Source organism: Onychomys torridus, chromosome 21, assembly GCF_903995425.1.
Source record: "Onychomys torridus chromosome 21, mOncTor1.1, whole genome shotgun sequence".
In the NCBI taxonomy this organism is placed as follows: domain Eukaryota; kingdom Metazoa; phylum Chordata; class Mammalia; order Rodentia; family Cricetidae; genus Onychomys; species Onychomys torridus.
Window position 1 is genome coordinate 50,506,471 of NC_050463.1, and position 13,299 is coordinate 50,519,769.

Consider the following 13,299-nt stretch of genomic DNA (forward strand, 5'->3'; position numbering starts at 1 on the left):
TGAGAAATATCCTGAAAAACCTTCCCTGAAACTGTAATAAACAAAGTTTCTTATCTACTGATAAAATCGACAACTCAGTAAGCTATTTTCGCTGGTCTTCCTACATAAGAAAAAAGCACAAATATAGTTGCCTCAGAAATCTGTTAAAAGCAGAGAAACCTCGCAGGAAAAGAGTATAAAGATTCTAGAAATGAGAGAGTACAAGAAAAACCTCTCTTCCAAGTGTCCACAAAGATACATATGCCCATTAGGAGAAAACAGTGAGACTATACATAATACCCCATCAGAGAATAAAAAAGCTGAGTGATGGAATATATTTCTATTGAATGACTACTTGAAAATTGAGCAACTTATTTGCCTCGTTTCCCAGATTCCTTGGGCAAAACTCATTTGAATTCTGAAGTGAAGAACAAATGTCCATTTCTTGCACCATCCTAGTACCCTAGATGATTGTGGTTTCAATTCCCAGAGAAGAAAGAAGTAGTAGACCTTGCCTTTTGATTTTTTTCTTCTCTCAAAAACAACTAAGTCAGATCCTGACTGCTACGAGCATGCATATTTAAATCACTTCCCCTCCATTAACATTAAAAAGAACCATCCAGGCCCAAAAGAGCTGCAATGATTTTTTTTTCTAGCTAAAGGCTAATCATTCTACAAATAATTTGCCCAGTGACCGTAGTCATTCATAACACGTATTTGCAAAGCACACTTTAAGCACACTGCCTTTCATTCGTATTGTTTCTTTTTAATAAGAAGGATGCATATCGAGAATGTAGAAACTGGAAATTATTTCCACAGCTTAAAGAATTAATAAGAGAACGCTGGTTCGGGTATTTTTGTTTTTTCTTCAAAGATGGAAATCACGCCAAAAATGCACTCGAGTCTGTGAACTAGTTAAGGAGCAGGGTACCCAACTGGCTAGACTGCTCTGCACACAACGCCCACGCCCACGTTACCATTTTAAGATACTGTCAATGCTCAGTTAAAAATAAGACTTACTTGGGGGAGGGGGGCGCAGCTAAACTTTTATTGAAGCCTAGCCAGTGGCAGGAATACCTTGTGTATTAGACATTCGATAAAGAGTTCATTGGGAATGGTCTTCACAATGCATTCGTCTAAACTGCTTTAAATATTGTTAAAAGCGCATTCAAGCGCCTGTCCTGAGTTCTAACAGGGTTTAAAAAAAAAAAAAATCTTTTTTCCCCCCGATCTCCAACTAAGGACTTGTCTCTTATTTACCTGCCAAGAAACTCGGCCACATAGTTTTAAAATACAAATCACAGCTATGTTTCCGTTCTGAGACCAAATCCTCACACCTTCCTAATTCCCTCACCACAGAAAACACTCGATGGAAAACAGGAAACACATGCAAATGTTAAAGATCTCAAGACACTCAGAATGCCTTCCCCTAAGCTTCAGAAACTGCAACCCCCGGATAAATCGCTGGTGGGATTACTCGCGGTTTAAAGGTCTCCGCGTGGCCCACACCAGTGCGCCGAGGAAGAGTGGGCGAGGAAAGCGCGGAAAAGCCACGCCGTTCCCCCACCCACGTGCGCTGTGCCATCGCGCCGCTTCGTGGCGGCGAGCTCTCCACCCTGCAGCGTGCGACTCGCGTGGGGGCCCCAACCTGGATCCCGGCCGGCCAAGTCCCCGTGGCCAGCGCCCGAGCAGTAATGGTTTCTGTAGATAGAGTCCGGCTGTTGGGCACCAAGTTTCAATTCGCCGCTGAACGGCTCCTCGGTCGCGGGCGCCGTGGCCCCGGGGACTTGGACTTGCGCGCGAGACCCCACGAGGGACAGGGCTGGCGCGGGGGAGGGAGGACTGGCTCGGCCTGGGAGGCAGATGCTCCATCAGGACTCCAAAGCCACGAGCCGCCCAGCGTAGAGGTCGCATTGCTCTCCTTGTGCCCCACCCGCGTGGACACCCCTGAAGGGCGCGGCCTCTCCACCCGCATCCGCCTGAGCGCACACGCAGCGATGCGGCGGCGGCCGGGGGGGGGGGGGCAGGCGATGAAAAATACTAAAAAAAAAAAAAGCCAAAACCAGAAGAGGGGGCCTAGCCCTGTCGACACCAGCCCCGGCCCCACCACGCGCGGACGCGCGCGCAGCCGGCGGCAGGGGTGGAGATGCAGGGCGGGGTGAGAAGAGAGGACACCAGACTGCCCCCTAAACCGCAGCCTAAGGGCTCTAAAAGCGGAATCTGCCCTCCGCCACCCGCAGCCGCCGCGCCGCGACCACGAGGTCCCCGGGTAGACTTAGAGAGACTATGGGCCATGCGAGCTTTCTATCAGTTCCTGCTGATTTATTAAAATCAAGACACAGACTTCAGCACACACACACACACACGCACACACACAAAAACAAAAACCCGGGCGGTGATGTCGACAGTGCGGTGAGTCTGTTTCGCCACCGTTTGCTACTAAATATGCAATGGTCTGTTTATTTAGATTATATTGCACAAAATGAGAAAATTTAAAACTATGTGCCTTTCCTTTTTTTTTTTCTTTTTTGCTAAAAATCGAGAATCCAGTTTCAAACCTTCCGTCTGGGGCCCCGTCCACACATCACAGCGATGAGATACATAGGTCCTACTATGGTACAGTACATACAGTCTTAAACTAAGAACAGCTCTGAGGTCTATGTCACCATTTTCAATAAATCTTTACCTACAAATATTGAACAAATCTCTACTATAGCTGTACAAAAAAAGTTTGCTTTTTTTTTTTAACCACAAGGCCTTTAGATGCAAGGATTACTTTTAAAATTTTAATCCTTTAAACCAGGACATAACGTACCAACATATTTGCATGCTAAAAAAAAAAAAACAAAAAACAAACAAAAAAAGGAAAAAAAATAAAAGAAAGAAAAAGAAAAAAATCAAAAGGGAAGAAGTGCCTGAAAGTCTTACTGAAAAAACACAGCAAGATTGTTCCCTTTTCACTGTACAAAAATACGCCTGAAAATATATTAATTTTTAAAAAAGATTGAGGTCTGTTATGTATCAAAAATGTTTCAATACCTTTTTGTACTGAGGTCTAGGCTGTAAGGTATTCAATCAAGGAGGTATAAGGGAACGAGTTACCAAAAAAAGGTTGCCAAGTAGAAATCACATTTGTAAAACCATAAACAATTTGATCTGAAAAAGTAAACTCTGCTCTTAAGTCAGTTCACAGTTATGATTTTTGTAAGCGTTTGTACAGACTGCATTTTTTCAAGCTCCCTGCAGTTTGAGAAATTGGATGCATAGAAGACATCAGCTTTCTCCCTCCAAAAAAGCAAAACTAAAATAAAAAGGTTGCAATGGTCCCTTTTTGTGTTGTTGTTTTTTAACCACCAGTTCTTTTTTAGATCTCTTAAGAAAAAAAAACAAAAATCAACTCCCTAGAGTAACAGTTGTGCCGCCAAAAGGGTCCTCTGCCGACGTCTTTCAGACTTCAAAAAGCCACAAGCTTCAAACAGCGCCTTCCGGAGCGGGCCTCCTCCCCTCCCCCGCCCGGTCCCCTCCTCCTTTGTTGCAATCACGAATTTCAGGAAAAAAAGAAATAGAAATTACAAAACACGTTTTCTTAGGGGTGGGGGAAATCACAACTCCAGACTAGGTATGCAACTACCTTGAGACACCATAAAGGGAAGGGTGGGGAGACCCAAAAAATTTTTTTTTAAATTAAAAAAAAAACAAAACAAAACAGGAAAATCTGTTTAAAACTACTCATTTCACTTTAACTCCACCAATATTTCATCACCGTTTCCAATTTCTCTGCGCCACATCTCTGACCATGAGCATCTTCTCCCCTCCCCCCCCCCCACCATTCTCTTTATCCTGACCGCCACGAATGCCTCCCGAGGAGCCCTGTGCCCCTCAATACGTGAACACCAGGTCGGAGAAGTTCGCCTCCAGCCAGTCCCCCGCGATCATCTCGCTCAGCTCCGGCGTGCAGTAGTCGGGGAACTCGAAGTGGGAGCCCAGGCTGCCCTCGCTGAAGGAATCCAGGTCCTTATCCACCAGCGACAGGGACAGGTTCCCCGCCGCGCCCGCGCCCAGTGGCTGCTCGCAGGCGCTGTGCGCGCCCTGGGAGAAATTCAAGCTCAGGTCGAACATGAGGTCGTCGGCGTCCTCGGCGCCGCTGCCGCTGCTGCTGCCGCTGGAGGAGGAGGTGGACACGCAGCGTGAGGACGCGGGCGACAGCGCGGGGGGCGCGGGCGGAGGCTGCTGCTTGGTGATGTTCTTGAAGCTGTAGTAGAGCCGGCCGCCCGCGCGCACCTCGTCATACAGGCTCGCACCCTCGGGGGACTCGGCCGCGCTGCTGAGCGTGGGGCTGGCGGGGACCTTGGCCACGCTGTAGCGCCTGAGCAGCTGCGGGGGCTGTTGCTGCGCCGGCGGCGGCAGCAGGTGCGAGTGCGCGGGCTCGTCGTCGTCGTCGTCCGCGTCCGGCTTGGGCCGCAGCTGCAGCTCGTCGTCCTCATCGTCTTCGTCGTCGTCGTCGTCCAGGAAGACGCACTTGGCCGCCTTGCCCGCGCCGCAGTCGCCGGGCTGCACTGCCTTGCCCGCGCCCGCCTTGCCCGCCGGCGCCTTGAGCTTGGCGCACTTCTTGCCGGGGCCTTTGGCCGCCTTGGCGCCCGCCGCGCTCTTGTCGGGGCTCTGGCCCGCGCTGGGCTTGGCCGCCGGGTCCGTCTTGGGCTTTTTGCGCGGCCGGTACTTGTAGTCGGGGTAGTCAGCCATGTGCTTGAGGCGCAGGCGCTCCGCCTCCCGGATGAACGGGATCTTCTCGCTGTCCTTCAGCATCTTCCAGCGCTTGCCCAGCCTCTTGGAGATCTCGGCGTTGTGCATGTCGGGCGACTGCTCCATGATCTTCCTGCGCTCGATCTTGGACCACACCATGAAGGCGTTCATGGGCCGCTTGATATGGCCCGACGCCGTCTTGCACCAGTCCGGGTCGCTCTCGTCCAGGGCCACCGGGCTGCACGCCATGAACTCTCCCTCCTCGGTGTCCAGCGCGTCCCGGGGCAGGTTGCTCTCGGCTTCCGAGCTCTCGGCCTGCTGCACCATGGTCCGCGGCGGGGCTGGGCGCTTGGTCTCCTGCGCGGGCGCCCCTCCCCCTCCCGCCCCTCCACCTTCCCCGGCAAGTTGCAAAGTCCTCGGCCGCGCGCGTCCGCGGCTGCCCCCCTCCCCCCCCGCCCCGTTCCCCTGCTGCGGCGGCGGCTGCGGTGGCGGCGACCGGAGAGGAGGCGGCGGCGGCCCGGGACCCGCGCGCGCTCGCTCTCTCTCTCTCGCGCTCTCTCTGGCTTGCTAGCTCGCTCGCTCGCTTTCTTGCTCTCCCGCTCCTAGCAGCCGCCGCAAGCTACGGACCCCGAGCACTCCCAGGCGCGCGCGCTTCTTCTGCAAAAAGTTGAGGGCTCTCTCTCAACTCGTTATCAGGGTGTCATATGGGTGACATCACTCCTCCCGCCAGCCAATGGCTGGGCCCGACCCCGCCCATCTCCCGTTATTATCCACAGGCCCCGCCTCCGTCCCCGCCTCCGGGCCAGTTTGCAAAGATGGGGGGGGTTGTGGGGGGGGGGGGTCTGGAAATATGTTATTTTTTTCAAAAGAAATCCGCGAGTGCGTACAGCTGCGCGTGTCTACAGGGCGGACGCAGGACCGAGCGGGAGAGGCCAGCGCGGACACAAGGGCGCGGACGATGGACCTACTCTGGGTGCAGACGCGCGCCCACAAGGGCACCGCGAGTGGGTGCCGCTGCTGCTCGCCCTGCTGGTCCCGGGCGGGTCGCGCCCTGCACCCGCGCGATCGCTCTGCGCCGCTGCCAGGCGGAAGGTGGCGCTTCGACACCGCGCGGCGCCGTGCACGTGGGCTCATCCTTTGGTCCCCTTTCTCCCCCCTTTCTGGAGTCGGGCGGCCGTGCTCTCCCTTCCCCCCCCCGCAACCCCAGTGCACCCGCAGGGTTTTGTCCCGTCCCCCCACCCCCTCCTGTTTTCCCTCCTAGATCGCGCGCCACCCCTAATTCGGCCAGAGTAACGGTCTGCGGAGACCATCGGGCCTGGCGGCTCCGAAGTTGGTTCTTGGTTCGGAAAGGAGTCCTGGGTGTCAGGCGGGACGGGTCCATGGGGAGCCCGGGAATCGGCATCGCAGCGCGCCGCCCCTCCCCCGCTCTCTACTCCACAGACCTCCCCCAGCCCCTGCGTCCCGCCTCCTCCTTCCATCACCCACGCCCTCCTCCCCTGCAGCTCGGTCCTGAAACCCTGGCTCTGCTTCCCAGCACGCACCTTCTGGGTCATTTGCTATTTTAACCCAACGGTACAAACCGAAGCTAAAAATGAGGTGTACTCGCGTTTAAAGTAAAGATATTTCTTATTTTCCTGCAAAGACTAAAGCGGCGGCCCCAGCCTAGTTGCTTTCCTGGGCTCCTCAGAAACTCGATTTTCTTTGTGTTGTCTCTTACCCACCTATGGCTCTTCTGAGGACAATGAAAAGAAGCTTTTTGTGTAACGTCGCTGCTCACCCTGTCTTCCTCATACTCACCCACCCCCCAGCGCTGGGGGCTGGTTCTTAAGATCTACAGCCCCTCACCCCACCCGGAGTTGCTCACCCGAGAAATCGGCCGCCCGGGACTAGTGGAATTATCTAAACACACTTCCTTTCAGGTTGGTGTACTGCACAGGTCAGTAGGCTTCTTGTCTCCCACCCACCCCCACCCCGGACATACAATGGTGCCAGGTCTTCACAGATCATTTTAATAATAATAAAATGACCCTGTATTTCACTCTTTTTTAAAAAAGCACCCTAAAGAAAAGCACCGTGCCAAGTACATGTAATATTGAAGCTAACCCCAGTCTTGATAACGCTGGCATTTTATTTTATTGTTTAAGGTCACTGGAACCTTAAGAATTTACAATCGTACTGGGTGACCCGAAGCCTGGAGATGTGGAAAATCCATGTGGTGTGTGGAAATCCATCTTTCTGGACAAGGAGAGGTCCTCTTGTTTTCTCTTAACTGCCGCCTGCATTTCCCAGCGATGGGGGATGTCGGGAGGAGGATGGGGTGGGGCCAGCGAGTCCCATCATAGGAGAAATCTACACTCTAGATACAGGGGAGGTATTTCATCTCGGCTTCCTCTCCACATGTGAAGCATGAGGGCATCTACCATCATTATTATTTATTTTGTGTTATTATCTCTCGGCCTTCCGCTCCCCACCCCTCCCTGGCCTGTTTTGTTTTGAGACAGAATATTAGTCTATACACCCCAGGCTGGTCTCGAACTCGAGACAGTCGACATGCCTCAGCCTCAAGAGCCATCACTTGTGACCACCTGCCATAGATATTTGAAAATTTTTGGCGGCTTTCTGGAATGAAATTACGCACAGCTTCAGAAGGAGATCCACCCCAGGAAAGAGGAGGACAAAGCCTGTCTCTCTCTCTCTCTCTCTCTCTCTCTCTCTCTCTCTCTCTCTCTCTCTCTCTCTCTCTGTGTGTGTGTGTGTGTGTGTGTGTGTGTGTGTGTGTGTGTGTGTGTGTGTGTGTTCTCAGAGGCTGTAGTGCTCTGGGGTCAGTGCCAGGAGAAAAACACACTCTTTCAAGCAAGAAACAGAACTTGTGTTCCAAGGCAGTGGGTCATTGCTGGAGAAGATGGATCCCAACTAAGAAGGCTGATTTTCACTGTGGGAGCCCGGGGCCAGTGACCAGTCAGAAGAGGCTTGCTGTGTCCTTGAGTAAACAGCAGCGGAGACTGGGGGTGGGCAAAGTCTGCTGCAGGTGCAGGGCTGAGAGCGGGGCTGCCTGTGGTCCAGCTTAGGAGCACTTTCACAAAAGATTAACTAGTTTGATATTTTGTAACCAGGATCCACCCACATTGTTGATGCGGTCCCTCTTATTCATGGACTCAGGATGAAAGAAAAGCAAATGAGAAAAATCTGTAAGCATCTTTCCTTTTTCCAATGAACACTCTGTAAGTCTTTTGTTTACTAAGAGAAAAATTAAAGAAATATCTTTTTTAAAAAAGAAAGAAAAGAAGAGGGGAACCGTGGTAGAAGCCCTACATCCTTACAATATCAGTGCACACTTCTAAAAGAAAAAAATCTGATTTCATAACATCAGCAGGAATCAACTTTGTAAAGGGCAATAATTGTCTGAGGGCTGCTTTATCATCTTCAGTAGTATCTATCTTTCCAGCTTAATTTTGTAAAATGAAAATATTTCTGTTAGTTTCTGAACTCCAGAATGCAAATCAGGACTATTAGGTACCACTTCACATCCAGGACACACTTCCTTTTTCTGCCCATGGCTGAGGTAGGTGGTTTTCCTATTAGGGATAAACACGGCTGAATATATAATTATCCCTTGGAGTTTGCCCCACCCCCACCCCCGTGACTGTGTCTTTTTTTTTTAATTTATAACTGTTATCTTTTTCTTTCAGCATATTTTCATAAAATACTATTGTATAAAAAGTGATATTTTACAAAGTCACTCAAAATTGTAACAGAATAAACATGAAATGTTCAATTTTCATCAAAAGAATCACTGACAATACAGATAAGTCTTTAACAATGATTCCCGGTTAAACAGCTGACTCATTTAACTGCTGGAAGCATTAGCCACTAGCCTTCCTTGGCCTCTTAAAACAAACAAAAAAATCCAGTGCATTGACCCTCCTTTCCCTTCATCTCCCAAAACAAGTCGTTCAACTGTGTCTGTTCCTCAGCATGCCAGATCCTCACAAATGCTCCTCAGGTGTCCATGGGCACCGACTGAAGTCACCCTACCTTGGGTACAACACACACTCCACAAGAGCTGAGTTAAGTGTGTGCACACATGTGGACAAAGTAAGGATAAGGAGCGACTGTGGACTCTTCAAGTACTCGTATCGACAAATGCCGAAATGCTGAGGCTTCTGACAGGACCATGCTGTGAGTGTAGGATCTGAAGGCCAGACAACTTTAAACACAAATCTTTCTGCTCTGTGCTGTCTATATACACAGGCATGTACACACTCACATTTGTAGGCACACACACATACATGCACACACATACTCAAACATGCATATACACAGGCAGGCACACACACACACACACACACACACACACACACACACACACACACACTGATGACCTGGGATGCAATCATTGTTTCATCAGGACACACTTAAATTGCTAGAAGAATCTTCACATTGAACTTCCATTCTATTATTCTCCACACATCCCACCGGGCACTAGGACCCACTAAAGTATGGGCAGTGAGGTGGTGCGGCACTGAAGCTTAGAAGGTGAGGTAGGAGCCAGGAGAAGCAATGGCACACGCCTTTAAACCCAGTACTTGGGATGGAGAGGCAGGAAGATCTCCTGGTCTGAGGCCAGCCTAGCCTACAGACCAAGTTTCAGGACAGCCAGGGCTACACAGGGAAAACATGTCTTGAAAAACCAGAAGAAAAAGAAAAGGAGAAAGGAAGAAAATGATTTGTGTATATATTCTCCTTATGACCAGGCCAGGGACATATCCACACAGAAACCAAAGAGCCAAAAGTCTTATCTTGCCTCATTGTCTGTGATTCAAGCTGATTCTATTATATTTGGCTTCAGAACTGCAACACTAATGTACCACAAAGAGTGAGAAACTATTGTTTGCCTTGTGTTGAAAAATCTACCTCCCAAATCTTCTATTTTTCCCTAGATCTTACCGTGCATCCCTCAACTTTTAGATAATAGTGACCAAAGCATTCCACATATTTGTTGCTTCTGAATAATCTGAGTTATCCTCTTCTATTATTCATATCAATTAGGCATTCTTGTTTCTTTTAAAAAGAGATTGCCTTTTCAGAAAAGCGGCATTGGGTTCACAACAGAACTGAATGGAAATGGCTAAAGGTGACAACTTAACTCCTGTCCTCAGCGTCCACAACCTCCCCTAGCACAACATCCCACACCTTAGCGGTGTGTGCAGTAGTCTGTGAATCAGTATTCAGCCATTACAGCTGTGCATCCACGCTTGATACACGTTCTGCCGCTGGTGCTGGCAATTTTAGGGACTCAGCATGTGTCCCATCATCATTATCTTGTCACCCAGAGAGCTCAGGTGAAAATTTTCTGCTTTATCTCTTTCTCTCTAGCCTCTAGCATACCCTGATCTTACCCCCGCCCCCACCCCAACCATGGGATGTCATGTATGGGAACTGCACAGCACACAGCATTGTCAGACCAGCTCTTTCCACACAGCAAGCAGCACAGAAGGTCCCCCATGTTTTCAGGCATTCCTGAACTTTCAGACCCAGTGGTGCTGTGCTTTCTGGGTGTGGCACAGCCTCGGGAAGGACATCCTGGCTGCTCCCAAAGTTGGCAGAGATGAATGGATCTACTGTAAACACATCGTGCAGGTGTGTGTGTGTGTGTGTGTGTGTGTGTGTGTGTGTGTGTGTGTGTTTGCAAGCGTGCGCGCATGCATGGGAGGGGTAGAATACCTCTGCATGAATACCACAGACTGGGGAGAAACTTTTACTGACCATCTCCAGGGGTTTAACATGTAAGACGTTAAACAGCCGAGCCAGATAACTGGCTCCTAAATGTTTGTGTTTTGTGTTGGTGACGTCAATGTACTTCACAGTGAGAACACTCTCAAAGTTGCTGAAGTTTTCACACAGCCTTGTGTGCTCCCAAAGGAGGGCTTCTGGGCTGAAGTGGTGGAGAGGGCAGAGGGTCCCTGCATATTATGCTAATCCCACCGTGGGGATGTGAGAGGCAAGCTAAGCAAACTTCAGAGCCAGAATCTATGAGGGGACAGAGAGGGCTGAGCCCCTCCCAGGACTGAGGAAGACTGGTCCCTTGAGCACTGGTCTCCTTATGCAGCAGTGTCTTTGCCTTGTGTATGAAAGAAGATACATGGGATTGTGAAGATGATTGTGAGTGTGTAGTTGTGAGTACGTGATTATCAGTATTGGTGGTTGTGTGCCTGAACATGGCCTGTGTGTGCAGAAGCATAACTTATGCAGAAACAGCTTCGGAGTCACAGACTAGATTTCTTTAAACCCGAATCCTGTCCAAGTGTGTTGTTCACCAGTCACTCGTCAGCCAGAAAAGAAAAAAAAAAATGAAATGTGTTCTTAGCAGTGAATGTGTCCTAGTGGATGAAGAAGAGCCAGATAAGAAAAGGAGAGTGACCCTGTACTGGGCCTGGATCCACCCTCTCACTTGCAGAGAGTAGGTGCTTTTTCCTATGGGTAGGAAGGTATGCATTGCTGTACAGCAGTAGGACACAAGACATCTATTGGCTGAGAGGTGGGGGAAGGAAGCCAGTACGGGGATCCATCTCTTGTCACCTTAGACTGTTGTATGCAGATGGAGGGACAGGTACAGAGTGGGGAAAGAGACCTTCGTGAGATGCTGCCAAGCTCACTCCTGTCTTCATTGTTTTAAAAATGTCTGTGGCTCTACTAAGACTTTCTCTTTTCTTTTCTTTTTTTTTTTTTTTTAACCTGTATTTATTTATTTGCATGTGGGTGGACATGTCCCCTGTCTGTGTGTGGAGATCAGGAGATAACTTTTGGAAATCTGTTCTCTCCTTCTTCCATGTGGGATCAGGGACTTGAACTCGGGTTCTCCAAGCTTAGCTGCAAGTGCCTTTATCTCTTGAACCATCTTGATGGCCCCAATTTCCTGTTCTTCCCTTATACTTTTTACACTAGGAAAAATACCATTACAATCAAATCGTAAGCCGGGAAACATTATTTTGGTCACATTCCCACATCCTGGATATCGTGTGTTTCAGGACACGGCCACTTACTGGTGACTTTGGTGTGTGGATGCTGTTTACTGCCTCTGTTCCTGTCCCATTTAAATGTAGCGAGTATGGCCTCCCTGTGACACCCAGGCTGGCCCCCACCGCCACTCCTGGCTCCTATGGCTACCTCTGGCTGCTGGGCCAATATGTTTGGGTTGATAGACGAGGAAAAGGCCCCGGTGCTCCTCAGAGCCCAGGCTGAAGTTCAGCTCGGGTGTGCTGAGTGCCTGTAACCTGGACTAGTGGGCTGCTAAGCTGCCTTGGCAAATGGCTGTAAGAACTCACCCACAGCAACTCGGGCCTCATTTTGTGGTGCAGATCCATTCAGCTCCTCATAGCAGCTTGGCCCACACTTCACTGTTACATAGTATCTCCTACTTCAGAGGTCTACACTCTGATCTCTTTCCTCTCCGTCCATTTGGCGGATGTCTATGCTGGCAGATGTTTATGCCCACCACCCTCTACTGCTCTGTTAATTCTCCTTGAAGCCAGCTCCAGCCAGGCCCAGTCATTCTGTCTCCAGGTGAGGCCGTGGCTCCATTCTCCATGGGCTCCCATCTCCATCCGTTTCTTCTTGAGTTGGGACCCGATGGTATGATCTCTGCACAAGTGGCTGTGGGCCCAATTTCTGTGGTGGCTGAAGGGGAGATGACGTGTAGGTGAGAAAACCAAGTTCAAGTGGAGATACTCAGTGCTTCATACCCACCCTCTTCACCCTTTCCTGCTGACAGCTTCCTGCCTGCCCTATGGTGCAGTTTAGGGATAGATAGCCTGTCTGGGTTCACAGCTTCTAAAGAGAAAGTTTATTACTTCAATGTTGCAAGTACCACATCTGACCTAAACAGTAAGGTGAAACTCTGGACTTGGAGGGCTTACAGCATGGCTGAGGACACCTGGACATGCTGGGGTGAGGTAGGTGGGTGTGTTATGCATGTGAAAAGAACATGAATCTCTGAGGTTAGAGAGGAACTGTAAGGGATGGAGTCTTGCTCCTCCGCATTACCATCACGGAGACTCATGGTCCTTTGTTATAGTAACCGCTATGTTAGCTTTAACACAGCAGCGAAATGTTATTCATTAAGCAGCGCTGTTACCATTCGAGAAAAGCCATGAGGCACAACAAAACCCACTATAAGAGTTTTATTAGGAGAAGGGAGGGGCAGAAAAGAACATGACCAGGCCTGTGGAAGACATGTGCAGAAGGGGCAGGGGAGGGGGGAGCAGAAGAAGGGGGAGGAGCCTGTGACCTGCTTTTTATACATCCCCCTGCACATGTGCATATGGGCTTATGGAGCTACGCCACACATGCACATAGATTGTGTGATCATGCTGAGTGCAAATTACGCAAACACGCAGCACACATATTACGTAGGACCTAGGACCCAGAAATGACTAGGTGGAAATGACTAAATATCTCACCAAGGCAGGCACCAACATGGGGGCATGGCTAGAATTCCTGTCATGCCCCCCACCATCCCACCCCACCCCATCCCGGCCAAGGAAACTCATCCAGAGAGGCGGTAGCAAGCCCTGGAGTACT

At 50.0% G+C, this 13,299-nt stretch overlaps 2 protein-coding genes across 2 annotated transcripts; one reads left to right on the forward strand and one right to left on the reverse strand.

Annotated features, from left to right (window-relative positions):
• Positions 1-3,335: 3,335 nt before the first annotated feature.
• Sox11 (SRY-box transcription factor 11) lies at positions 3,336-5,103 on the reverse strand. The gene has a single exon (XM_036170979.1). It carries the CDS (start codon positions 5,044-5,046, stop codon positions 3,859-3,861), a length of 1,188 nt encoding a protein of 395 aa, XP_036026872.1. The 5' UTR covers positions 5,047-5,103; the 3' UTR covers positions 3,336-3,858.
• Positions 5,104-5,291: 188 nt separating this feature from the next.
• LOC118571866 (WAS/WASL-interacting protein family member 3-like) lies at positions 5,292-7,169 on the forward strand. The gene is made up of 2 exons (XM_036171196.1): positions 5,292-6,638; positions 6,864-7,169. The coding sequence occupies exon 1, from the start codon at positions 5,424-5,426 to the stop codon at positions 6,282-6,284; it is 861 nt and encodes a 286-aa protein (XP_036027089.1). The 5' UTR covers positions 5,292-5,423; the 3' UTR covers positions 6,285-6,638; positions 6,864-7,169.
• Positions 7,170-13,299: the final 6,130 nt, after the last annotated feature.

What these genes read in the sequence shown, in the direction of transcription:
- LOC118571866 (XM_036171196.1), top strand. Translation starts at nt 5,424, where the DNA reads ATGGGTGACATCACTCCTCCCGCCAGCCAATGGCTGGGCCCGACCCCG.
- Sox11 (XM_036170979.1), bottom strand. Translation starts at nt 5,046, where the DNA reads ATGGTGCAGCAGGCCGAGAGCTCGGAAGCCGAGAGCAACCTGCCCCGG.